Here is a 26,699-nt window from a genome sequence, read left to right as displayed (position 1 = left end):
CCTCGGCGTACACATCAACGACAAACTGAAATGGTCCACCCACACAGACAGTGTGGTGAAGAAGGCGCAACAGCGCCTCTTGAACCTCAGGAGGCTGAAGAAATTTGGCTTGTCACCCAAAACCCTGACTAACTTTTACATATCCCCAATCGAGAGCATCCTGTTAGGCTGTATCACCGCCTGGTACGGCAACTGCTCCGTCCTCAACCGCAAGGCTCTCCAGAGGGTGGTGCGGTCTGCACAACGCATCACCGGGGGCAAACTACCTGCCCTCCATGACACCTATAGCACCCGATGTCACAGGAAGGTAAAAAAGAAAACCAAAGACAACAACCACCCGAGCCACTGCCTGTTCACACCGCTACCATCCAGAAGGTGAGGTCAGAACAGGTTCATCAAAGCTGGGACCGAGAGACTGAAGAACAGCTTCTATCTCAAGGCCATCAGACTGCTAAACAGCAATCACAAACTCAGAGAGGCTGCTGCCTACATGGAGACCCAATCACTGGCAACTTTAACAAATGGATCACGAGTCACTAAACAATGCCACTTTATATAATGCCACTTGAATAATGTTTACATATCTGACATTACTCAGATCATATGTATATACTGTATTTTATACCATCTTATGCACCTTGCCTATGCCACTCTGCAATCGCTCATCCATATATTTATATCTTCATATTCTCATTCACCCTTTTAGATTTGTGTGTATTAGGTAGTTGTTGGGGGAATTGTTAGATCACTTGTTAGATATTACTGCACTGTCGGAAGCAGAAGCACAAGCGTTTCGCTACTCTTGCATTAACATCTGCTAACCATGTGACCAATACAATTTGATTTCAACTAAAACTGCTACAAACGTTTAATGAGCTTTATCCATGAGATGTATTTTTCTGAAAAGGGAACGAGGATGTCCCGATTCAGTCTGACCTCATTAGCCATTATAAACTGTAAAAGACTACCGCTTCGACAAACCAGGGGACAGCTTACATAGTAATTGGCCAGTTGACATAATAATGCCATCTTACATTGGCGTGCTTTGATCCAAGTCAAAGCAATGTTCTGAGCCAATTTGTGCTAACTGTACAAAACAGAATTTAATTTGGGCTCAGATATTAGCAGTTTCAAAGTACGCCCTTCACGCGACGCCAACCATCCCCGAAGGTACTGTTTTCCTTTTCATGTCGAATTTAATAGATGATTTGGCGACCCAGTGTTTATGGCTGCTCCCATGAAGGAAGAGTCTTTAGAACAGATGAAAGAGCTCTATGGTTACCCTGTGATAAACAATAGTGGTCCTGTATGACTATCAGTGTGCCATTCATCCTGGTTGTAAAACGCTACCGGGAGATGCTGTGAGTGAAATGTCGAGGTGGTTGTCAGCTGCAGGACGGTGTGTAAGTGGTCCCAATGTACACTGAGAACGCCCCGGGTCCCCCATTTAACCCGTTTGTGCGAGACGTGTGTATCGTGGGAGGTTTTACAGGGCTGTTTTTGTACAAGATCTAAGGCACGGCACAGACACTGTGTAAGGTATGAGGGAATGTATGGGCCTCCCATAGTGTTTGATGGAAGCATGTTAACCATTGGTGTACTTAAGTCGTTTTGTTCTAATCAGTCCTGAAGGACAATGAAAGATAATACTCAACCGACATGTTAATTGTCAACTGACATGGGGTCATTGCGTTACCTACCTTTTTTTTTGCCTTTGGTCTACACTGAGGTCATCACAGAGGGAGTGAGTCAACACAAATATAATTGAATCTAGAGAGCTGAAACCCTCTCTGACTCTTTCTCTCTCTACCTCCTCCGCCTGCAGGTGTGCGGAGAGCATGCTGTGCGTGGTGCCTGACATCTCTGCCTTCCGCGAGGGCTGGCGCTGGGTGCGGCAGCCGGTGCAGGTGCCCGTCACGCTGGTGCGAAACGACGGGATCATCTACTCCACCACACTCACCTTCACCTACACGCCGGAGCCCGGGCCGCGGCCGCACTGCAACGCCGCCGGAGCCATCCTGCGGGCGGGCAGCGACCGCCTGCTCACGGCTAGCGGCAACATCGCTAACAACAGCGACGCTAACAACACCTACGGCCCCAACGGCTCCAACGCAGGAGTCACGTCCTCTTCCACGGCCGCCACTGTGGTGTCCTAACACACACACACACACTTATACACACAATATGCCTTGAGAGCTAAACGTACCACATGGTAAGAAAAGACTACAAAGTAAACTGACTCTCTAAAAGTGCTGCATATTGATTTTGGATACAAAAAAAGAAGCTGAAATAGGAAATTGGTCGGACAAAAGGGAGGAAGAGGAGGAATTCGAAGGAAAGAACGATGTCAAAAGTTGTCAACCAACGGAAATAAGCGAAACTGTGTGGAACTCCTCGCCGCTACCATCTTGTCTCTGGTGTTGAAGCTGTGGAATAAGTTCCTATTGGCTCAGAGCACCAGCGCCTTTGACGGCCGTGAGAAAATCGATACCACAACAGCGATGCATCCGCCACATGTATAAAATGTTAACATAAAAGGATAGTTTTTGTGCTTTTTCCCCCCCCCTCCCTCTGATAATTGTTTTCCTCCTTTGTTTTTATATGTTGCGTTAGTTTGTGTATGTTTCTGTAAAGGGGGCGAGATGTATCGTTGTTGGAGGGAGAGCGAGGAGTGGGTATAGAGGGACACATATAAAAACGTGTTGATGATAACATCGTTTTTATGGACCAAGGATCTTATATAAGCTTTAGTAAAGGTACATTTTCTCCATACCTTTTTTTGTATGAAATATATAGTACACTTTTGTTACCAAATAGTTTCTATTCTCACCCTCCTAGCTTTGGCCTTTTTTGGGGGGGCCATATCCCGACCTGGCTTGTGTATTATAGCTACCCTTATCGCCGTCAAACGCCTGCCCCCCCCCCCCCCCCCCCTGGTCTTTTGGACGGAACGTTCCATTTTTTGATACTTTGCTCTCTAAAAAAATTACTAAAGTCTGGGGATTTCTTTTCGTCTTGTTTACCTAACCGAAGGTTCGGTTTGTGTTAGGAAGTCACCTCAGCAGGCCTCATTTTTGGATTCTCATTGGTTTTTATGAAGTCTTTAAAAAGGAAAGCTTTAAGCAACGCCTCTGCCTTGTCTGCAATACTCTCTGTGTGCTACGTTTCCGTTGGAAATGACATGTCTGTACATCACACAAGGAGCCATAGCGAAGTCTGCAGAATTCTTCCATTTTATTTCAAACTTTAAAAAAAAACTAGACTTCCACTACCAGTTACAAAATAGTTTTGTCGCTTCCACATTATGATTCTAGTCATCAAATTGAAAAGGTAGCCTTAGAACTGTATATTATTACTGTGCACACAGTCAGAAGAAATCGTGTCGTGTATCCCATGTTGAGATCATGCCGCTGTATTGGTCGCCACAGAAGTATCTGACGACGTCTTGGAATCTGTCGGTCCGTATACTGTCTCACCGGGCCTTGGTGTCTTCCTGTGTGTAGTTCTCGTGGTATTTAAAACTTCCATTGTTTTGAGAAAACGGGAAAGACAGACACTTCCAATTCGATGTGGCCTTACCGCTGACTTAAATGTCAAAGAGAACCGTTGCCCTTCCAACGACCTGCCCTTTCCATTCACGTAACTTGCAAGAACCTGTGTGTTGCAAAAAAACAGCCCTTCTTATCACCACTCGTTAAGTTGTTTCATTGGACTACATTACCCATAATGCTCCAAATCCACATTGTCAGCCTTCTGGAAGATTTGTGGGCCTTTTTTAAAGAATAATATTAACTCTGTTCAGTGTACAAGTACAACACTTCTATAAAATATGTACTTTATTATCACAGTGCCCTGCTTTCTCCATTTTGGCATGGATACATTGTCTTGTGAGTGCTTTGAGCTCCTCTGTTTGGCCTCCTAAAAGCCTTTTTAACTAACGTCCTGTGGTTTTTGACCTCACACAACAATTACGTGTACATTCGCTTTCTGAAAGTAGCCACACTCACCGGCTGTATTTGTGGTGATCAAGTCTCCTGTTAGAAGTAATACGGCCTTCTAGATGTGTGTATGTGTTATCGAATATGTGTATTTGGAAAAACGTACAGCAATATTGTACAGGTCACGTCGTCGTGTCTCTTGGGGTTTGTCTGCCTGACCACTAGTTCACCAGCCGGTGTGTGTGTGAGAGTGTGAGAGTGAGTGTGTGAGAGTGAGTGTGTATTTGGCTCCTCTGTGTAGTCTAACAATGGATCAGTGAGTGAGACTCGCTCCATTTCAAAGCGTGGTTGGGCGGGTGTGCACACCGTTCACGTTCCAAACAATCAATGCTCTTGTAAAGATGGACTTTGGTGATTGTTTGGGTCCCGCGCCGTCTTCCGACTTGATCCAAATATAAAACAAGTGATTTGTTTCTCTCTCATTGTTGGGAAATAATATGTGGGTCAACAAAAATACTAAAAAAGGCAATACTTTGATCATAGTGTTACAGTGGAACTGTATACACTTCCGGGAAGAACTATGATGCTTTAACTTGAATGTCTGCTTATTAATTAAGAAGTATTTCTGGCCAATGTCATTCATGTACCCATTTAACAGTCATATCCCTTTAATAATAGGGAACAAAAAAAAGTGCTCTATTTCCCCCCCCCCCTCCAAAAATGCAAACTTAAGGGATGCTTTTTCCCCCCTCCCCATTTAGATTTTCCCCTCTATTTTTCCAGCCATTGATGTTAATGTAAACAGTGTAATATTGATATTATTTTAAATTATTGGTATAAAGTTTCCCCTCTTATTTTATGTCAAAGAAATAAGTGCATTATTGCCCTTGTTGCCTGGGTTGTCGATTTACAAAAGGTCGGTCCAGCAACAGTTTCACTTTTTCTATGAATTAAAGCATGGGTGTATCAACCTAAATCGAATAGTTTGTAGCATCAAACCAACACGAGCGTTTGTCACTAATCACCTTTAATATGGACTTTTTTTCTTTCTTTTTTACACACACAACAAAGAGAAATGCTACTGGCCTTTCTTAACCCTTTACTCTATTGTGATATGTCAATAGTGTGGTCACCCAAATACGTTTGGGTCTGCGCAGTGTTTTCATCATGCCCGTTTCAGCTGGTAAGAGGTGAGCTACCTCTTCGATATCAAAGTGAGTTTGGGGAACGCCTCTAATGCCTCAGTCAGTCCCCTGTCATTCTGCTCGTGTTGTTCCATTTCCTTTTTTTACACTTTCTGTTGTCTCTCTGGGCTCCACCCTGCCTGCTCCTTGCGTTTATCACTGATGCGTTGAGTGAGTTTGGAAGGAGTGGCATTGCACTGCATCTCTTAAAACAGTGGAAGGGTAGTGCGTATTCTCATATCTCTTTGATCATCTTTGCTGGGTCATGTTCAGTAGGCAGGAAATGGAATGAAACGTTTTGCGACGGTGCGCCCTAATGAACATGACGCTGGTTGAACTGTTTTACGTGTACTCCAGAGAACAGTGGAGGCGTGGGGGATTGGAGCAGGAGGAGAGGGCGGGTCCAGAGAGCAACTATATGGTCAAGGAGAGCATCAGTGCTCCCCTTCCTCAGGTTTCACTCAACAAGGGGAAGGCAGCTCTCCCCCCTTACAGGGGTGGAATGTTGTTACATGGCTTTTTAACAAAAGCTTACCCAGCAAAATACAAAATATTCTCCAACTTGTGTGATGCTTTTTGAAAAATACTGTATACATACCGGTTTTCATTTTTCTGTCAGTCCATGTTGTTTGTTTTGTTCTTCCAAAAGCAGCTGTTGTTTTTTGTTGTTGTCATGAGCTCTGAACAATGTGTGTATGTATCCTCTAATATGCCAAATGTCTTTTTTACAAGGTAGATTTCTCATGCACTGCTAAACGAAACAGGACAGAGCGAGAGGCAGCTTTAAATAAATGAAAAGGCGTGTTGGGAGGAGCCTTTTCTCTGTTGCACTCAGCCTTACATACTCCCCAAGACTATTGGCTGGCTGCACTATGAAGTGCTTTTACGCTTCTCTCTTTCTTCCTGTCTCTCCTCTGTCTGTGTACGTACATTTTGACGTTCCCTCTCATCCTTTTACACTCTTAGCTCTGTACGCTTGGCTTTGCTGCAGTCCGATTTCTTACCCTTCCTTTCCTTTCCCCCTCACACGTCCTTTCACACACACTCTGTCTCCGTCTTACTGTCTCTCTCGCTCTCTCTCTCTCAGTGTAATGTTCTAGTAATGTTAAGCAGAGTGTTAGTCCGTCAGTGTGGTAGTATACTCAGTGCTTAAAGGGTTGCTGATGGTAGAAACCTGTGCAGTTTGTAACATTTTAGCAATAACGTGAAAACAAGGGGACAGTTTTTTTGTTTTGTTTTTTGTACATATTGCAGTTCCAGTTCATGCTCAAATCCATATGTCATTAAAAAAATTACTTGCAATATTGGCATAAAAAAAAAATCAAGAAATAAAAAGTGACAGAATGATGTGTGAAATTAAATGTGTCGTTAACTACATGTATTTTATGTTCGAGGACCTCAAGTATGCAAAAAAAACATGGTTATATCCTCATAAAGGACTGACCGTCCATGGTATTATAGTTTGAACCATGCTTTGAGGCCATACAGTGTTTTTTTAAAGTATTTTTTTTACAGTTGCATTGTTTACAGACAAAGGAGCAAGACAAGTTTTATATTTTAGGTTCTGATGGCGTACGCGAGTTGAACTAAGCTAATGAGGCATCTAAAAGTTATATTCTTCAAGAATCAATGGGTATATCATTCATTTAAATGTCTAAAACGGGATGTAGCAACTGCAGATTGCCCCTTATTAAGCACAGCAAATAGTCCGTCTGTGAAGTAACACCACTCTGCATCTGTTTGTACAACCTGGGCCTCTGAACCAGTTCAGAGGTGAGTGTTTGTTTATGCGTCTCATGAGCGTCGTTTCCCAAGAACCACTGGCCCTTCCAGTGTAAGCAAGTGCAATCCATCGGCAGACCTTCTGTACCTTCTTACTCAGGGATTTGAAAGGGCCCCGCCAGACACCAGCAGATAGTGGAGCAGAGGTCTGCGTCCATACAGCACACATTCCTTGACCGTTTGGAAAAATACATTCGGAGAAATTAACACTACTATACTTTTAATATTAAATTTCCTTTTTCGGGTTATGTATTCCAATGCAAGTTAGATGGCAATTTACCTTAGAGAGCAATGATAAAACTATACAATTAAAATGGACCTAATGCTACAAGAAAACAAGGTCAAAACAACATTTGCGCCGCAGTATATTTTACAACCCAAGTCAACAGAGACCAGGTGTGGTGTGATTGACAGGTAGTGGCGGGAAACATCTCTTTGAAGTAGGGGGACAGACAGGTGCACAGTCCCACACCTCGATAAGGCGACGAGTCATGTCACCCACAGTAGTACATGTGGTGCAACGATGAAAACACACGCTGACTGGGTCTAGAAAGAGAAAACACGACTGTTTGGTACACTAATGACTTGTTTTAGAGCGTGGCACTATGCTACAAGGCTAGGACACAAAATAGTGCGCAACTGCCTGGAATGGCAACGATTAAGTCAGGCAGTATTTACACACTGCCTGTAAAAGGAGGTCACAGAAGCATGGGAAGTTTTAAATGTCTTTGGGAACGTGGTGTCATCATTGGGCTGTGGTTTGAAGCGTTCAAGTCCCCGACAAGAATGTATCCAAAGAGAATTTTATGCAGAGAGGAGCAGAACACACACACGGGTTTATGAAGTACATCCAAAGGGGCATTCTGCTTTGAATGCACATGGGGGAGATGGAGAGGTTCTGTAAAGGGGGACTGTGACGAGTGTACACATGGGGGGGGGGGGGCAGTACTGAATAATAAACCTCTTTGCCGTAGACATTACCTAGCCATGTTCTCTCACGGTCCCTTTAAAAGCAGCATATAGGGTGGTGCTCTATACGTCAGAGTTTTAATCAGGTGCCGCCGTTCCTCAGTCTTTTAAAAGTTTGTTTACCGTTAGTTCTTTTAAAGTCGTATCATCATCTCCTTGCTAAAAAATCTGGCTGATTTCTCAGTTTCATGAAGTCAACATGCTATGGTTAGATTATCCTGTCTTCGCAATGGCGCCAATATTATCATCGACTCTCACTGGGATTCTCTCAATACATACACGGGGTGTAAAAAAAAAAACATGAGGATAACCTTCCTAATATTGAGTTGCGCCCCCCTTTTTCCATCAGAACAGCCTCAGTTCGTCGGGGCGTGGACTCTACAAGGTGGCGAAAGCGTTCCCAAGGGATGCTTCCCGCAGTTGTGTGAAGTTGGTTGGATGTCTTGTTCCACAAGGGAAACTGTTGAGCATGAAACTACCATACTACCATAACCCGTTCAAAGGAATGTAACCTTTATCTAACTAGGCAAGTCGGTTGGTTAAGAACAAATTCTTATTTACAATGACGGCCTAACCCGTTCACACCCGGACGACGCTCGGCCAATTGTGCGCCGCCCTATGGACTCTTAATCACGGCCGGATGTGGTACAGTCTGGATACAGCCACAATCCATGTCTCAAGGCTTAAAAATGGTTCTTTAACCTGCCTTGTCCACTTGGATTTAACAGGTGACATTGAATAAGGGATCATAGCTTCCACCTGGATTCACCTGGTCAGTCTATGTCATGGACAGAGCAGGTGTTCCTAATGGTTGGAATACTCAGTGTACATGTCCACTCTCACAGGCACAGGGACTTTGAAGTGGAAAGAAGGCATGACCTTAACAGAGACCAAAATCTCACTGTACAGTGGGTGGGTGGGGGGGGGGGACACTTTGGACAGGCCACCCCGCCTTCATGACCACTACCTACTTCTGATTGGTGGATGATGGCAAAGGAAGCTAAGCCTGAGCAGAGCCACGGATACTACTGTATGTGAAGCGCGTGCTATTACCATTCGATGGCGTGTGCCCGTTCTCTCTGCTCCTCATCCCTCCTCTTCCTCCCCCCGTCCCCATCCTACTCCCAGCCCCCCTCCCGACCCCACCACCCTTGGGGCAGCTACAGCAGGTGAAGGTGGACAGAATCCCTTGGCGGAAACGGTTATTCATGAAGCAGTATATAATTGGGTTGACACACGCCGAGGTGTACGACAACAGATGGATGAAGGATATCGGCGCCCCCGAGAGGAGCTTGTCGGCAGAGCGGCGGTCGAAGGCCCTCCAGGCATTAACGGCAAACACGGGTGTCCAGCAGAGGAAGAAGAGACAGACGATGACCAGGAGCATGCGGATCACGCGCTTCTTAGCCATCAGGTTAGAGGTGGAGCTGTTGCTGCACACGCGGCTCAGCGTGGACTTAGCGCTGCCCGTGCTGTCTCTGATTTTGATGGTCACGCTCGGGCTGTGGGTCGACAGAGGGCTCTGGAGGTGGGCAAGCTCGCCCTTCTTGGCAGGCTGGAGGTAGCAGCCGTCGTTGTCGCCGGGTTTGATGCTGCCCGTGCTGCACTGTCTGTCTGTGATGGATCATAACAGCAGATATGAACGAAAATGGCATTTCCCTAAATAACAATTACAAATGATAAAGGTGGATATAATAATGATAAGGAAATCATCTCTGTGAGAGATATTAAACATAGACATGAATAATGTCCCTGTACAAATTGGATTTACCAAAGATTAGCCAATTGTAAATAATTGCCAATAAGGTTGCCACAAAATGTAGATAACATGATGGCCGGAGCTGCACATTTTCAAGAGGTCAGTTGAGGTAAACGTACCTCTGCTGGACTTCCTGTTGGTCATCTCAAACGTAATGCCCCTGTAGAGCTCAAGGGAGATGAGCCCATAGGCTGTCATCATCACGATCCCAGGGACCAGGAAGAGGAGCAGCAGCAGGGACACATACCTGGGAGGAACAACAGGTCCATGGGGTCACCAGATTGGTCAAAAGCAGGTAAGTGTGCATTCAGTGTATCAAAGTGATTTGACCTAACAGAGAACAGCTTTCTGATCTCAACAATGACCAACCTCATCATTGCTAAGTATATATCTAACAGACCAACAAATCACTGAATTAGATACTTTAACCCCCAAAAAGTGATAGACATGAATTGAATTGAATCTTTTGAGCAGACTTCTCCATTATTTACGGTGAAAACCACATAACAGCTGAAACCTCTCTTTTTGATGGCACTGGGCAGACGAAAAAAGTATCTCTCCTCTCACCAGGACTGCTGGATGACATCACTGGGCCAGACCAGGCGGCACATGTTGCCCGTGCTGTTGTTGACCCGGGTGAAGGGCACCAGAGTGCTGGAGATGGGGTAGGGCAGCATGAGCAGGAAGCTCACCACCCAGGTGGCAGAGATGACCTTGGCGGCGTGGGACTTGGTTTGCCAGGTACGGGAGGTCAAGGGGTTGCAGATTGCACTGTAGCGCTCCAGAGAAATGGCCACCAGGTTGAAGGTGGAGACACTCACCGAGATACCTAGAGGGATGACAACGAATAACGGTCCTTGATACCACATGAGTATAGATTCTGATTTAATAGATCGATAACAAACAAGCATGTAGCCTACATTAGCATGTTGTACTGCAATGATTTTGTACGGCTAAATATTTTACAGTGTAGTAAATATGTATGTAAAGTGTTAGTTATTCATATAGAAATATGTAACAGTGTCGTAGATATGTAGAATCTCAATGTAGCCTCATGTGATTGTGATTTGGAGGCTTGCCAGACCAGGTTAAGGTCACAATTCAAGGGATAATCTGTCGTTCAAACAACAGCAAAGCAGTCACCCTGCCGCTGTTTTGGTAAACAGCTGGAGAAATGTAACCAATCTCAAATTGATAGAGAGAGTTATGGATGACCATCCATGATAGCGACATAAAACTGTTAACTGTGTTTTAAGGCCTAAACATTATTTGTTTACAATTACATTGTTTACAAACAATGGAATAAAACAAGCTTATATTTTGGGTTATGTTGGAATCCGACAGTTGAACTAAGCTAATGAGGAATTTATAAATTATATTCTTCAAGTATCAGGGTATATACAGTACCCTCCATAATTATTGGGAAGGGCAAGCTTTTTTTCTTCTTTTGTCTCTATACTCCAAATGTTTGGATTTTAAATCAAACAATGACTATGAGGTTAAGTGCAAACTGCCAGCTTTAATTTGAGGGTATTTTCATCCATATCGGATGAACCATTTAGAAATGACAGCACTTTTTGTACATATTTTAGGGGAGGAAAGGTATTGGGACAAATTCACTTATGTGTAGTAAAAAGTTAAGTATTTGGTCCCATATTCATAGCATGCAATAACTACATCAAGCTTGTGACTACAAATTTGTTCGATGCATTTGCTGTTTGTTTTGGTTGTTTCAGAATTTTTTTTGCCCAAAAGAAATGAATGGTAAACAATGTACGGTGTCATTTTGGAGTCACTTTTATTGTAAATAAGATTAGAATATGTTTCTAAACATTTCTACATTAATGTGGATGCTGCCTAGATTATGGATAATCCTGAATGAATTGTGAATAATGACTTTACGAGCGTGTAGAGACAGAGCACTAGGCTAACATATGGAATTGTTTTAAGATGGTCATGCCATGGATAATTTAGTAATTTGATTTAGAATTTTAGGACACCTTTAGGTAAAAATAATATATTTAAAACAAATATTTGATAAAATATTGAATTTGGCGTTTTCTACTATAGCCCATAGAAACGCATTGGATAACACATTCATAAATGGCAAAAAAATACAGTCAAAAAAAGTATCATAACGAAAAAGGTTTTGAAGTGTCTGTCCTATATCTACAATATATAAGAAAGCTCAGGAAATATTTATGTTTTTTGGGCACATATTTAACCCCTTAGTTTTGTGGCAACAAAAATATCTCCATACTTCAATTAGTTTGTATGGGTTACCTTCAGACGAGTCCTGTGGCACTTGCAAAATCGAGAACAGCATCATATTCGTGAGTCTCACCTTTCCATAGAGTGGTCATAATAGTTTTTTAGGCGAAACTGTTCTGACGCTACAGACGTTTTCATGAGAAACCCGATTTTCGGGATGTCTAATGGTCAGACAAATACCGGTGTAGCTCAGCCACCTTCCACCGCAGACGTGGAAGGCCGACATAGGCGGATTTGATTGTTTGAGACGCAGCCTATGCAAAAAATTGTTACTTAGGTTGACGCACGCGTGCATCAATAGGATTAACCAGTGGAAGTAAAATTTACAGACTAATAGTAACATCGGCACATCTAAATAATTACCGTGGATGTACCGGTGTATTTCACGTTAAACTCTGTGACAGAGGAGTTTATTCATCTCTACTGACACGGCCGTGATCTCACCGCACACGGATCCAAGAACAAACAGAGCAGGACAGAGGAAGGCTGTGAACTATCAAACTACTAAAAAAAACACCATGATAGAAAATGTTTCCGAAGGCAATAATGAAAAATAAATCCAGCAAATACAAATGCATATACCTAGGATTTATCCGTACAATATCTAGGCAGGAAATATTGTTGAAAAAGATTGGATACTACAAGAGCACTTGAAAATAGCATAGAGCTATTCTGTATCTGGAACCTATAACATCCATATAACATCCAGACATAAAATAGTTCAATGGAATGTTTTTAACAAGTTACGAACCATGAGAACAGTACAGCCTTGACTTTAAATGCCTCTAGAGAAAGGATCCTCAACCACATAGCTTTATTGATATTTCTATGCCTGAGAGTCTAAAGTTATTGAGACACTTTACATCACTCTTCTACCATGTTATTTTGCTTCCTCTTATTGCCTTGTGGCCTGGACCCTTTCTGCTCAGAATAAATGGCTCCTTAAATCAGGAGACAGGGCCAGTGCGTCTACAGCCCGGGCGGCGGGAAGGCAACAAGGGAACGCAGCCACGGCTATAGCCATCAAATTACTTTATTTGGTGTCTCTTCACACCAGGCACCAGGTCAGAGCCTAAATGGAGGTGGAATTGGCTCAATGGATTCTGGCATCTGCTTCGTTGTTGATTTTCCATTATTGGCCTACAGCCCACTCCAGTGTGTTCATGGTAGGTCGGTGAGTGAGTGGCTGAAGCTGAAAGGAATCTTCCTATGTGGCTATGTGGACAGAACCTACTGTACTCACTCCCCTTACTTGACCCTTTTGAAATGAGTGACAGCAGTGTAGTAGACAATAACAAGATAAGACCGCGATTAACTATGCAGCACAGAAGATGACAAGAGTATGTAAACACATCCTATTGCAATAACACAGAAATCCCTAACAGACAAACACACTACATGGTCATGGAGACCTGGGCCCATATCCACAACGCATCTCAGAGTAGGAGTGCTAATCTAGGATCTATCCATAGAATCTTATTCCTTATGATCTAAAAGGTAAAACTGTTCCTAGGTCAGCACTCCTACTCTGAGACGCTTTGTGAATACGGGCCCAGGTCAGGACCTGTGTACGGTACATCCACTGGACTCACCCATGAAGTACATGGCCACCTTGCAGATGCCCGAGCCGAACACAAAGTCCCTCATGAGGTTGGGGATGAGGGTGAAGGGCATGCAGAAGAGGCAGAGCATCAGGTCGCTGGCGGCCAGGGAGAGCAGGAACAGGTTGGTGACTGTGCGCATGTGGCGGTTCCTCACCAGCACGGCGATGATCAGGCTGTTACCCAGCACGCTGACCAGGAAGATGAGGCAGTAGAGGAAGATACGCACCGTTTGGTTCAAATCTATAGAGAGGAGAGAAAGACGGTCAGCATCATTGTTCTTATAATTGCCATTATCATCATCGTCAGCTTCATCATTGTTGTCATTGTCATCGTCTATGTTATCGTTATTATCAACATCATCATAAACATCATTATCATCATCATTATTATTAAGATCATCATCACCATCATTATCCATATTATCATTACCTTCAAATAATCAATTTGTTAGGTCTATCTGTTTTCAATGACATGGCCCTTGTTGTGTAAAGAGGGTGAAATTAATTTATCCTAATTCGATTGTAAAATATTCTATTATACAGTTGAAGTCAGAAGTTTACATACACCTTAGCCAAATACATTTAAACTCAGTTTTTCACAATTCCTGACATTTAATCAGAGTAAAAATTCCCTGTCTTAGGTCAGTTAGGATCACCACTTTATTTTAAGAATGTGAAATGTCAGAATAATAGTAGAGAATGATTTATTTCAGCTTTTATTTCTTTCATCACATTCCCAGTGGGTCAGAAGTTTACATACAGTCAATTAGTATTTGGTAGCATTGCCTTTAAATTGTTTAACTTGGGTCAAACGTTTTGGGTAGCCTTCCACAAGCTTCCCATGATAAGTCGGGTGAATTTTGTCCCATTCCTCCTGACAGAGGTGGTGTAACTGAGTCAAGTTTGTAGGCCTCCTTGCTCGCACATGGTTTTTAGTTCTGCCCACAAATGTTCTATAGGATTGAGGTCAGGGCTTTGTGATGGCCACTCCAATACCTTGACTTTGTTGTCCTTATGCCATTTTGCCACAACTTTGTAAGCATGCTTGGGGTCATTGTCCATTTGGAAGACCCATTTGCAACAAAGCTTTAACTTCCTGACTGATGTCTTGAGATGATGCTTCAATATATCCACATAATTTTGCTTCCTCATGATGCCATCTATTTTGTGAAATGCACCAGTCCCTCCCTCAGCAAGCACCCTCAAAACATGATGCTTCCACCCCTGTGCTTCACGGTTGGGATGGTGTTCTTCAGCTTGCAGTCCTCCCCCTTTTTCCTACAAACATAACAATGGTCATTATTGCCAAACAGTTCTATTTTTGTTTCATCAGACCAGATGACCAGATTCATCAGACCAGATGACATCAGACCCCAAAAAGTACAATCTTTGTCCCCATGTGCAGTTGCAAACCGTAGTCTGGCTTTTTTATGGCGGTTTTGGAGCAGTGGCTTCTTCCTTGCTGAGCAGCCTTTCAGGTTATGTCGATATAGGACTCCTTTTACTGTGGATATAGATACCTTTGTTCCTATTTCCTCCAGCATCTTCACAAGGTCCTTTGCTGTTGTTCTGGGATTGATTTCCACTTTTCGCACCAAAGTACGTTCATCTCTAGGAGACAGAACGTGTTTCCTTCCTGAGCGGTATGACAGCTGCGTGGTCCCATGGTGTTTATACTTGCGTACTATTGTTTGTAAAGATGAAAGTGGTACCTTCAGGAGTTTGGAAATTGCTCCCAAGAATGAACCAGACTTGTGGAGGTCTACAATTTTTTTTCTGAGGTCTTGGCTGTTTTCTTTTGATTTTCCCATGATGTCAAGCAAAGAGGCACTGAGTTCGAAGATAGGCCTTCAAATACATCCACAGGTACACCTCCAATTGACTCAAATGATGTCAATTATCCTATCAGAAGCTTCTAAAGCCATTGCATCATTTTCTGGAATTTTCCTAGCTGTTTAAAGGCACAGTCAACTTAGTGTATGTATACTTCTGACCCACTGGAATTATGATTAAGTGAAATAATCTGTCTGTAAAAAATTGTTGGAAAAATGACTTGTGTCATGCACAAAGTAGATGTCCTAACCGAATTGCCAAAACTATAGTTTGTTTTAACAACAAAAATGTGGAGTGGTTGAAAAACTAGTTTTAATGACTCCAACCTAAGTGTATGTAAACTTCCGACTTCAAGTGTACATTTTTTCTCAATCATGTACAAGCATTTTTTGGAACAATGTTGCTGATTTTCAAAACAGAGTCCACAAGACACAGAACTCTGTGGCCTTTTGCAACAAAGTAAATGCCTTCTCAAAAACATAAATACAATCATCAAAACCTATAGTATACTGTCAAAATTGCAAACACATTCATCAAAAGAACACAAGTGCCTGCAAATAGATGAATGCAATCATACTTATCTCTTGAGTCCATGCAGACAAAACAGAAAGTTAGTCTGTCTTTCAAAAATCCCAGTAGATCAATACGTTTTCTTTGCCGTCAATAAATCATGACGATCAAAATTGGAAGTACAACTATCCAAAGGTGCAGAGTTATGGGCAATTACTCTCCTTTTATGCACATTTCACCAAACAATTTCATACACATCAAATAAAATATTACTGATAAAAGAAATTACATGAAAAATAAGCACATTGTGTGCATGATTCATTAATCGGTCCAATCACAATTGCATGTATTCAATACGTAGGCTCGTTTGCTCATAGTTTTGTTGACTTCCCATTGGCACACAGAAACACAATACACAGTAGAAATAAGGCAAGGCGAATACAATGGAGGAAAAACACAACTGATATGAATATATAGGCCTCAAGCCACACTAAAGCAAAGCTCTACAATGGAAGGTCACAATGTCAGAGACGATGACTTCGGAGTATATCAAAGTTTCCTAGAAGTAACCCAACTTCATTCTCTGCATATCTGCAATATTGTGAAATAAAATGATCAGACAGTCCCACTGCCTAGATCTTTCCCTAGATTGTATGACACTGATGGGGTGTTTTTAAGAATGTTGTGCAGGAGCATTTACTGATTGCTGGAAACAGTGAACACAATTGAACACATTCTCTTCTGATGAAAACAATGTGTTAATATTCTGTGAACTAAACACAGGCTTAACAGTGAGTTTTTTTTTATCCAGTGATGACGTTTGTATTTCAAGTTCTGCAGAAGGTGGTCTTAAGATATGCAAGTCAGGTACAAAGGCAAGACAATTACCAGAAGTTCTGTAAATGTAGGCTATTAGCATTTTGGTCATTGCTGTTCTACAGACCTATATATAGATGGGCTACGTTTCAACACAGATCCCAACATAGCTTTTACGCAATTGAGAAAAACTTTAAATATAAATGCTTGTTCCTTACTCATCCTGGATTATTTTAGGACTACCATTAGTAGGCTAAAGGCAATTAATCTGTAATTCAGTTGGAGTCAGTTCTGGTTGGCTGCATTACTCAGGGGAAGAGTGTGCGCAAATGTGGGGCTTGAATTAGCAAAATATTGGTTTCATAGTATAGCCTATCAGCTCCACCTAATTTCAATGAGAATTCAGAGATAATTTCAGTCAATGTAACACTAAGACCTACTGTAGCCTATCAGACAACTACGTGTTGACCTGATACTAAGTTGTAATCATGTGTTAATTAATGTCAAAAATGAAATAATGATATTCACTCCATCCAAGCAGAGGAGCCGAAAGAACGCATGCTATTTCAATCGCGCGTAAATGCATCGTTCGGGGTGTCCAAAGGGTCGCTCTCAATGCGCAGTTGCGCATAATAATAATAAAAAGATAACTAACATTTTGAAATATGGATGATTTGGGACAAAATGCATTTTCGCAGGTTTGTGTAACAGAGTGTTATGACTTTAAAATAAAACCGTTTCATGACTTAAAAAATAAAACAGGCTACATTTTTAACAACACTTTGCATCAATATCTCCACTAAAAACATATTTATTTTGATTTAAAATATATCTACAATTAGACAATTACTTTTTGTCAATTTAATTTCCCCCAAATGTATGATTATCATTTGGATTAGTTACCTTTCGGTTCCGGCCGCGTCTGGCTATCATCGTCGCACTCCGAGACATTCTTGATTCCAAAGTCACATAATATCTTATAAAGATCAGTGGAGTTTTTGAGCATATCATGCAATGTGAATGTCTCCATTTTAGCTTTTCTATGTTATTTTGTCTGTTGCATGAACTGAAATGAGGTTATGCAAAGGAACCCATTCCGTACAAACTTGATATTACGTCTGCAAATCACTTCCCAAATGTAATGTTCATATTCTCCAGAAGTTTGCATGACCCCATTTGTTTGATACAAAATTATTATCCAGCTTTCAACGAAATTGACGGGTATCAGTCAGTGAGCAAAAAATTATTGACTTCAAGCGTCTGCTGCATGCACACTTTTGGTGTGCTCCAGCACTTCAAGGTTGGATATGAGAAATATAACAGTATGGATGGGTGGATAGAGAACTCCGGTCTAAGAGAGCCCGCCTCTCGAGCCCACGGTCATGCAAATGCAACAGCAGCCGCAACAATTTAAAATCATTTTTGTAGGCTTACAGTGATTTTGTTTAAGTCTGTTGTATAAGTAGACTATTTAAGTGACATATTTCAAGAATACCACGTCAATGTTTTCACCAAAAATAAAATAGTTTTAGATTTGTTATGAACAAAAAAACAATCTGTGAGATGTGATTGATTGCTCACATGTGAGAGATAATAGGCTGTCATTAAGGTACTGGACAGAGGCTCACCTGATGATGGTGATCCATCACGACATGACATAACTCCACATGCATGTTTTGCTTAAAAACCTATCTTCTGCTCTCAGTAATTGTATCACTTTGACTAGATAGACCTAAGATGCTAGCCTGGTCCCAGATTTGTTTGTGCTTTTGCCTACTCCATTGTCATTGACAAGCCAAACATAGGCCTATCATATTCCAAAAATGCCCCTCCCAAACTAAACCCTCAGCCATGGTAGCCTATATAGGCACCAACAAACTTTTAAACTGTTTTCTTACATTTGAATGCTGGTGACAGAGTCATAGCAAATAATTCTTATTACAGGCCTGGCTTACTCAAATGACTCTACCTTTCTGACTTTTATAGGCCATGCAATGCGATTGACGATCAGATGTTGTTGGATACAGCACTACAAATAACGTTACATAGATAATCTAGACAATTTGAGTCCAAACAATATCTTATCTTTGTTTATGCAAAGAACATAGGCTACATTAGGGATTTTTCATCAAGAAAGAGAGAGAGAGAGCTTGCAGGCTATTCACAATTAACACACTGATAATGCAATAAATAACTAGCAAGCAACAAAATGAAAAAATCTAGACATGTATCATATTTATGGCTGGGCTAGGAACTAATCTTGCTTATTTTTTGTTTCCTCTACATCCATAGTCCGTAGTTGCTAAGTAACCACTGCAGAGGCCAAAGGCTGCATCACCGGATACCAAATGGATTCTAAAAGTCTAATTGCCTTATCGTAGTGTAGATTAACCAAAACGAGCATTGAAAATGATGGATGAGGGTACGGAGTTATCACTGACAATTGCGCAAATTGTCCAGCGACTGAAAGCAACCCATTTACACTCTCAAATAGAGAGACAGGCCAAAGTAAGTAGCTAGCTAGCTGCTCTGCAGAACCGAAGGCATTGACCGAAAGGCTTGTGCAACAACGAATGTTGTCCTCCCTGTCTGCTGCTGTGAGATTTTACAGCTGCCAAGGCTATACAAATATGTGCCTTATCTAGCTATACTATTGATTTTTTCAACCAGTAACTAACTGCTTGACATGCCAAAAATATCTAGCTACATCGAGAATATGCTTAACTATTTTCTTATTCTATTTAGGAGTGTTTGCATAGACCCGAGATACAATTAGAATCTCTAAAAGAGGACGTTCGTAATTTTCTCAAAGCATCAGGTAAGCGCGTGATGCAGAACAAGTATTTGTGTGGGTAATAGCTAGCTAGCTGTCATGGACTGGGCCTACATTGAATATCATGCATGTCATGTTGCAAACGAATGCTTTTTATTTTGTGTTGCAGGTTGGGAGAGAAAGCTACAGAATGCAGTATACAGAGAGTTGCACGTGTAAGTGTTTTTTCAATCAACAAAGTGTTATGTATAAGGATATCAAATGTATAACATGTACATGGGCACACATATAGAGGTTGAGAGAGACCAGGCAGAGAGAGAGGGAGGTCTAATGGTATGTTCCCTTACTGAAGTTTGGTTCTAACTGTTTATATGACATTTATGAGAGTGAATCACCTGAAATGTTCAGCCAATGCTCGTTTAAAACAGACCCCATTAAAAGTGATTTTGGCCTTTAGTCTTGGCCAAGAACCACACTCCAGACCAGATCCCAAAACTGGCACCAACGCTCCAACCATCATCCAATGCCAGGTCTCATGCTTTTATTCTTCTGTTTTGTTTGCCTGTCTAGACCTACTGTATTTGTATCAGATATGGACAGACAGATGCATGTTCCTTGCATCGCTAACGTTTATTTTTAAACGGGCAACACTTTTTCAGCTTCTCTGTTTGTATGATCAAATCGTGAGTTGTTATTCAGTTTGACCAAATGTAGCCCGAGTCACCTTAAGTCACTTAAGAGTACCATGGTGTCTTACTGCCGTGAGATGAAAACAAACTCGTGAACCAACTGCCTGAACTTGAGGACGTCCAGTTTCGCACTACAACATAAAGAGTTGAATTATGCCTTCCTCTCTTTCAACATGAATCATCCGTGTATGTCCCCGTTTAGGTGACGTGTTTAGATAAAGCTGAGTGTTTTACAGTGCCTTCCAAAAGTATTCATCCCCCATGGCGTTTTTTTACTATTTTGTTGCATTACAACCTATAATTTAAATTTATTTTTATTTGGATTTCATGTAATGGACTTACACAAAATAGTCCAGATTGGTGAAGTGAAGTGAAATGAAAAAAATAACATGTTTCAAAAAATAAACGGAAAAGTGGTGCGTGCATATGTATTCACCCCCTTTGCTATGAAGCCCCTAAATAAGATCGGGTGCAACCAATTACCTTCCGAAGTCACATAATTAGTTAAATGAAGTCCACCTGGGTGCAATCTAAGTGTCACATGATCTCAGTATATATCTCAGTATATATACACACCTGTTCTGGAAGGCCCCAGGGTCTGCAACACCACTAAGCAAGTGGCACCATGAAGACCAAGGAGCTCTCCAAACAGGTCAGCGACAAAGTTGTGGAGAAGTACAGATCAGGTTTGGGTTAAAAAAAATGTATCCAAAACTTTGAACATCCCACAGAGCACCATTAAATCCATTATAATTTTTTTGGGAAAGAATATGGCACCACAACAAACCTGCCAAGAGAGGGCCACCTTCCAAAATTCACAGACCAGGCAAGTAGGGCATTAATCAGAGGCAACAAAGAGACCAAAGATAACCCTGAAGTAGCTGCAAAGCTCCACAGCGGAGATTGGAGTATCTGTCCATAGGACCACTTTAAGCTGTACACTCCACAGAGCTGGGCTTTACAGAAGAGTGGCAACAAAAAATCCATTGCTTAAAGAAAAAAATAAGCAAACACGTTTGGTGTTTGCCAAAAGGCATGTGGGAGACTCTCCAAACATATGGAAGAAGGTACTCTGGTCAGATGAGACTAAAATGTTGCTTTTTTTTTTTCATCGGCAGGGACTGGGACACTGGTCAGAATTGAAGAAATGATGGATGGCGCTAAATACAGGGAAATTCTTGAGGGCAACCTGTTTCAGTCTTCCAGAGATTTGAGACTGGGACGGAGGTTCACCTTCCAGCAGGACAATGACCCTAAGCATACTGCTAAAGCAACAAAGCCCAGACCTCAATCCAATTGAGAATCTGTGGTATGGTTTAAAGATTGCTGTACAGTACACCAGCAGAACCCATCCAACTTGAAGGAGCTGGAGCAGTTTTGCCTTGAAAAATGGGCAAAAATCCCAGTGGCTAGATGTGCCAAGCTTATAGAGACATACCCCAAGAGACTTGCAGCTGTAATTGCTGCAAAAAGTTGACCTACAAGGTATTGACTTTGGGGGGGGTTGAATAGTTATGCACGCTGAAGTTTTATTGTCTTGTTTCTTGTTTGTTTCACAATAAAAAATTATTTTGCATTTTCAAAGTGGTAGGCATGTTGTGTAAATCAAATGATACAAACCCCCCAAAAATCACTTTTAATTCCAGGTTGTAAGGCAACAAAATCGAAAAAATGCCAAGGGAGTGAATACCTTCGCAAGCCACTGTATAACACAAGGGCCGTCTGAAATGGGCTCGAACCTGTTTTTTTCCTCCAGACGGCCAGAGTCATTTCTTTAGGTTGAATGATAAGTGGACAGAGGCAGGAGGTGGAACTGGTGGAGGAACCCAGACCTTCTCCTTCAACTGGAGAGATAGCCTTCAGTTGGTCTTGGTCGATTGTTCTTTTTCCTAGTTTGATTGCATAAATAAAAATAAAATCTTCAATATGTTGCTTATAGTAGAGGATCCTACTGCCTTTACGGGTTGGTTGTCATGCATTTATTTGAAGAAATTAGTATTTTTCGTTCTCACTTTCTCTTTCCCTTTCCTTCTCTCTCTCTTCCCTTCCCTCTCTCTCTCTCTCTTCTCTCTCGTGCCCTTTCTATCTCTCTCCTACTCACTCTTTCTCTTTCTCTCTCTAGTCAGCCGCTCCCCAGCCACCCTGCAGCTCCCCCAGAGCACGCCAAGGAGCCTCTGGCGTACATGCGCAAGGCCCAGGTGGGTCTGTTGCTTCCTCCATCCATCTCTCCTTCTCTTCCTTTCCTCATTTCATCATCTCTTTTGTGGTTCTGTCTCTCAGATTTGTCTGGTGACTTACTGTAGTAGATATGCTTTAGTTAAGCAATTATGTTTTAGTGAAGAAGGGATTCTTAAAATTCTTGGGCGGGCCGCCTAACAGTGTAAAATTGCAGGAATTTGCCTTAAAACTGCTAAAATGGTCTCTCAGCTGCATGGCAAAATGTGTAGAATTTCAGGAAATTCGCCTTAATATTCCAAAGAATTCTCTCGGCTCCATGGAAACATTTGTAAATTTGCAGGAAATTGGCTTTGAAATGCACAAATGTATCTACATCGCCAAGATGGTGACCTATAAAATGTTTTCAAAAATTCTGATGGGCCCACCACTCCTCCTACCAATCCCCCTGGCACGCCCACCACCTAAGCTCCAGGAAAAACTCTGCTCAGCGTTGTTTTTGTAATGTCGTTAAGTTAACTTTTGTGTGTGTGTGCGTGTGTCTAAGCTTGTGTGTGTTTTCTCCTACAGGTAAACTGGGAGAAGCGTATCCTCAAAAGCCTGAACAGCATGTGCACAGAGCTGGGTGTACCCTTGGCTCGTAAGGTAAACCGTGTAAAATAGTTTATGACAGCATGTAACAGGGTACTCAACCTAAGATGAGGTCTTCAAGAATATTTGCAGAGGGCCCTGTGTGTCAGTATATATTTGTGTTAATGTCTTCAGTCTATTGACAAACTACTTTATTGACAATTCTTAATGTTCTGTTTTGTAGAGGCCAGCTGTGGAACAGAAGGAGTTGGCCAACAAGTGGAACGAGATGGGGACAGACGAACCAGGTCTTTACCTTCAAACTCCATGTTGATGATACTGTTTATAAGTGTGGATTAACTGGAGTTATTTTAACATTGCAGGAGGATGTAACCCTTGCCATTGTAATTAAGGCTGTGTGTGTGTGTGTGTGTGTGTGTGTGTGTGTGTGTGTGTGTGTGTGTGTGTGTGTGTGTGTGTGTGTGTGTGTGTGTGTGTGTGTGTGTGTGTGTGTGTGTGTGTGTGTGTGTGTGTGTGTGTGTGTGTGTGTGTGTGTGTGTGTGTGTGTGTGTGTGTGTGTGTGTGTGTGTGTGTGTGTGCTATTTACATTGGGGAGAACAAGTATTTGATACACTGCCGATTTTGCAGGTTTTCCTACTTACAAAGCATGTAGAGGTCTGTAATTTTTATCATAGGTACACTTCAACTGTGAGAGACAGAATCTAAAACAAATATCCAGAAAATCACATTCTATGATTTTTAAGTAATTAATTTGCATTTTATTGCATGAAATAAGTATTTGATACATCAGAAAAGCAGAACTTAATATTTGGTACAGAAACCTTTGTTTGCAATTACAGAGATCATACATTTCCTGTAGTTCTTGACCAGGTTTGCACACACTGCAGCAGGGATTTTGGCCCACTCCTCCATACATACCTTCTCCAGATCCTTCAGGTTTGGGGGCTGTCGCTGGGCAATACAGACTTTCAGCTCCCTCCAAAGATTTTCTATTGGGTTCAGGTCTGGAGACTGGCTAGGCCACTCCAGGACCTTGAGATGCTTCTTACGGAGCCACTCCTTAGTTGCCCTGGCTGTGTGTTTCGGGTCGTTGTCATGCTGGAAGACCCAGCCACGACCCATCTTCAATGCTCTTACTGAGGGAAGGAGGTTGTTGGCCAAGATCTCGCGATACATGGCCCCATCCATCCTCCCCTCAATACGGTGCAGTCGCCCTGTCCCCTTTGCAGAAAAGCATCCCCAAAGAATGATGTTTCCACCTCCATGCTTCACGGTTGAGATGGTGTTCTTGGGGTTGTACTCATCCTTCTTCTTCCTCCAAACACGGCGAGTGGAGTTTAGACCAAAAAGCTATATTTTTGTCTCATCAGACCACATGACCTTCTCCCATTCCTCCTCTGGATCATCCAGAGGGTCATTGGCAAACTTCAGAAGGGCCTGGACATGCGCTGGCTTGAGCAGGGGGACCTTGCGTGTGCTGCAGGATTTTAATCCATGACGGCGTAGTGTGTTACTAATGGTTTTCTTTGAGACTGTGGTCCCAGCTCTCTTCAGGTCATTGACCAGGTCCTGCCGTGTAGTTCTGGGTTGATCCCTCACCTTCCTCATGATCATTGATGCCCCACGAGGTGAGATCTTGCATGGAGCCCCAGACCAAGGGCGATTGACCGTCATCTTAAACTTCTTCCATTTTCTAATAATTGCGCCAACAGTTGTTGCCTTCTCACCAAGCTGCTTGCCTATTGTCCTGTAGTCCATCCTAGCCTTGTGCAGGTCTACAATTTTATCCCTGATGTCCTTACACAGCTCTCTGGTCTTGGCCATTGTGGAGAGGTTTGAGTCTGTTTGATTGCTTGTGTGGACAGGTGTCTTTTATACAGGTAACGAGTTCAAACAGGTGCAGTTAATACAGGTAATGAGTGGAGAACAGGAGGGCTTCTTAAAGAAAAACGAACAGGTCTGTGAGAGCTGGAATTCTTACTGGTTGGTAGGTGATCAAATACTTATGTCATGCAATAAAATGCAAATTAATTACTTAAAAATCATACAATGTGATTTTCTGGATTTTTGTTTTAGATTCCGTCTCTCACAGTTGAAGTGTAACTATGATAAAAATTACAGACCTCTACATGCTTTGTAAGTAGGAAAACCTGCAAAATCGGCAGTGTATCAAATACTTGTTCTCCCCACTGTATACTTATATACCTCTTGCGTAGGGGCATTACCTTAAGTTAACTCTGCTTGTGCACAGTACTCCGTGTAACAGAACAGTCTCCTAACAATGCTATCTGAGAAGGGGGTATGGTAACATTTACGAGTGTGTGCCGGGCCTTGGCATAAACAGCAGGCCTTGTGAATCCAGAGGATAACCAGACTCCTGGGCCTTGCCTCTCTCCGATAGCGAGTGGAACTCCCCTTCCAACCTTAACATGCTCTCTTTATTGACTGACCATGCACTTGACTTAGACTGACGGTGAAAACGTCTAACTGCCTGACTTTGCTGGGAATTCTCTTTCGTTATGTCATTTTTCTCCATTGGAGATGACCGAAATGAATGTCTAATTTGCCAACACGTACTATGGATGGTTGCATCATCAGGTTAACTCTAATGAGTCACCAAAGTTAGCTTGATGATGCAACTATCCACCCAGCATCTGTGCTATGTTGTAATTACATTGTTATATCTATGTTATAACTACAATATTTTTATTAGCAACTTAAACTTTAATGCTCCTTTGTCTTTGTCCTTTTGTACAGATCTAAGTCGTTTCAGGCCTGTCTATGCTCCCAAAGACTTTCTGGAGGTAAATGGACTTTGTCTCAATCAATATGTTCTGATCGGCGACTTAATACTCCAAGTTACTCCATTTCCCATGATTCCCAGGTGCTGATCAGCCTACGGAACCCAAACCATGACAGCAGTGAGGAGGCCAGCGCAAAGAGTCACTGGGGCCTCATCCAGGTGCCCCTCCACGACAGAGACATACCTCAGATGGTAGGGGAAATACTGTGCGTTTGTCTGTGGTGCGCGTGCGTGTCTGTCTGTCTGTGTGTCGATCCACAGGTGGTAGGAGAAACACTTGACCTGAACCATCTGTGTGGGTCAAAACACTGGGTGTGTGTTTACACATTTATACTTTAGGGCACGTGCCAAAGTCATTCCATGGAGGGCAGTGTGTCTGCGGGTTTTCGCTCCTCCCTTGTACTTGATGGATGAAATGAGTTCACTAATTAGTAAGGAACTCCCCTCCCCTGGTTGTCTATGTCTTAATTGAAAGGTAAACCCAAAAACTGTCAGATACTTGGCCCTCCATGGAATGAGTTTGACAGCTCTTTAGGAGGACAGGAACGGTTTGTCTGCGTGTGTGTATTCTTACAGTGCATGTAATACATGGAGTAGTATCATTTACAGTATCTCACTTGAAAGATCTACTCATAGTAAATCCCAGATGATTTGTGCTTGTTGACGATTCAACGGTGTTTACTCCGATTTGTATGTTTTGTCCCCTCAGAGAGAGGCCTACTCAGAGTTGAGCCTGACCACGGGGCAGCTGGGTATTGACGACCATACACACGTACCTCCAGGTAAAACTCAATTAACTTGCACTGAGCTTGCGTTCTGTGTCCTGATGAAAAATACTCATACTTTCCCGGGCCTATAAACAAAGCTTTGAAATGGAGAATGATGGATCATTTAGCGGTAATTCATATTCCACATCAAATTGGAAGAACTTCTTGGTCCTACAGTAAATCCTTCAAAATCATCAGAGAAAAACATGTTTACCTAGCAAATACAGAAATAAATC

The 26,699-nt window shown here is 42.2% G+C and overlaps 3 protein-coding genes across 5 annotated transcripts in view; 2 read left to right on the top strand and 1 right to left on the bottom strand.

The window, feature by feature from the left end:
- LOC139560968 (recombining binding protein suppressor of hairless) overlaps positions 1–6,469 on the top strand; it is a 93,153-nt gene extending 86,684 nt beyond the window's left edge. For both annotated transcript variants that reach the window (XM_071377726.1, XM_071377727.1), the window contains one exon: positions 1,826–6,469. In XM_071377726.1, coding sequence (XP_071233827.1) covers positions 1,826–2,156 — 331 coding nt within the window. In that variant the 3' untranslated portion in view covers positions 2,157–6,469. The remainder of the gene's footprint in view (positions 1–1,825) is intronic.
- LOC139560969 (cholecystokinin receptor type A-like) lies at positions 6,096–17,947 on the bottom strand. Its single transcript, XM_071377728.1, has 5 exons — positions 17,569–17,947; positions 13,496–13,747; positions 10,200–10,461; positions 9,752–9,879; positions 6,096–9,487 (listed from the first exon to the last, which is right to left on the bottom strand). Exons 1-5 carry the CDS (start codon positions 17,693–17,695, stop codon positions 8,874–8,876), a joined length of 1,383 nt encoding a protein of 460 aa, XP_071233829.1. The 5' UTR covers positions 17,696–17,947; the 3' UTR covers positions 6,096–8,873.
- Positions 17,948–18,959: 1,012 nt separating this feature from the next.
- tbc1d19 (TBC1 domain family, member 19) overlaps positions 18,960–26,699 on the top strand; it is a 29,551-nt gene continuing 21,811 nt past the window's right edge. The window contains exons 1-9 of one of the 2 annotated variants that reach the window (XM_071378114.1): positions 18,960–19,173; positions 19,411–19,483; positions 19,608–19,653; positions 22,250–22,325; positions 22,873–22,947; positions 23,117–23,180; positions 25,651–25,697; positions 25,778–25,888; positions 26,406–26,478. In XM_071378114.1, coding sequence (XP_071234215.1) covers positions 19,075–19,173; positions 19,411–19,483; positions 19,608–19,653; positions 22,250–22,325; positions 22,873–22,947; positions 23,117–23,180; positions 25,651–25,697; positions 25,778–25,888; positions 26,406–26,478 — 664 coding nt within the window. In that variant the 5' untranslated portion in view covers positions 18,960–19,074. Of the gene's footprint in view, positions 19,174–19,410; positions 19,484–19,607; positions 19,654–21,510; positions 21,613–22,249; positions 22,326–22,872; positions 22,948–23,116; positions 23,181–25,650; positions 25,698–25,777; positions 25,889–26,405; positions 26,479–26,699 lie in introns of those variants that run through there. The other variant, XM_071378116.1, reaches the window with a different exon arrangement.

Source organism: Salvelinus alpinus, chromosome 31 (genome assembly GCF_045679555.1).
Source record: "Salvelinus alpinus chromosome 31, SLU_Salpinus.1, whole genome shotgun sequence".
NCBI classification, from domain to species: Eukaryota; Metazoa; Chordata; class Actinopteri; order Salmoniformes; family Salmonidae; genus Salvelinus; species Salvelinus alpinus.
Note: the sequence above shows the minus strand (reverse complement) of the source record. Positions and strands in the feature narration are given on the sequence as shown.

Coding starts and splice junctions, on each gene's coding strand:
- LOC139560969 (XM_071377728.1), bottom strand. CDS start 17,695: ATGGAGACATTCACATTGCATGATATGCTCAAAAACTCCACTGATCTT. Junction 13,748..17,568: donor GACGCGGCCGGAACCGAAAG/GTAACTAATCCA, acceptor TCCTCTCTATAG/ATTTGAACCAAACGGTGCGT. Junction 9,880..10,199: donor GATGTCATCCAGCAGTCCTG/GTGAGAGGAGAG, acceptor TGTTCCTCCCAG/GTATGTGTCCCTGCTGCTGC.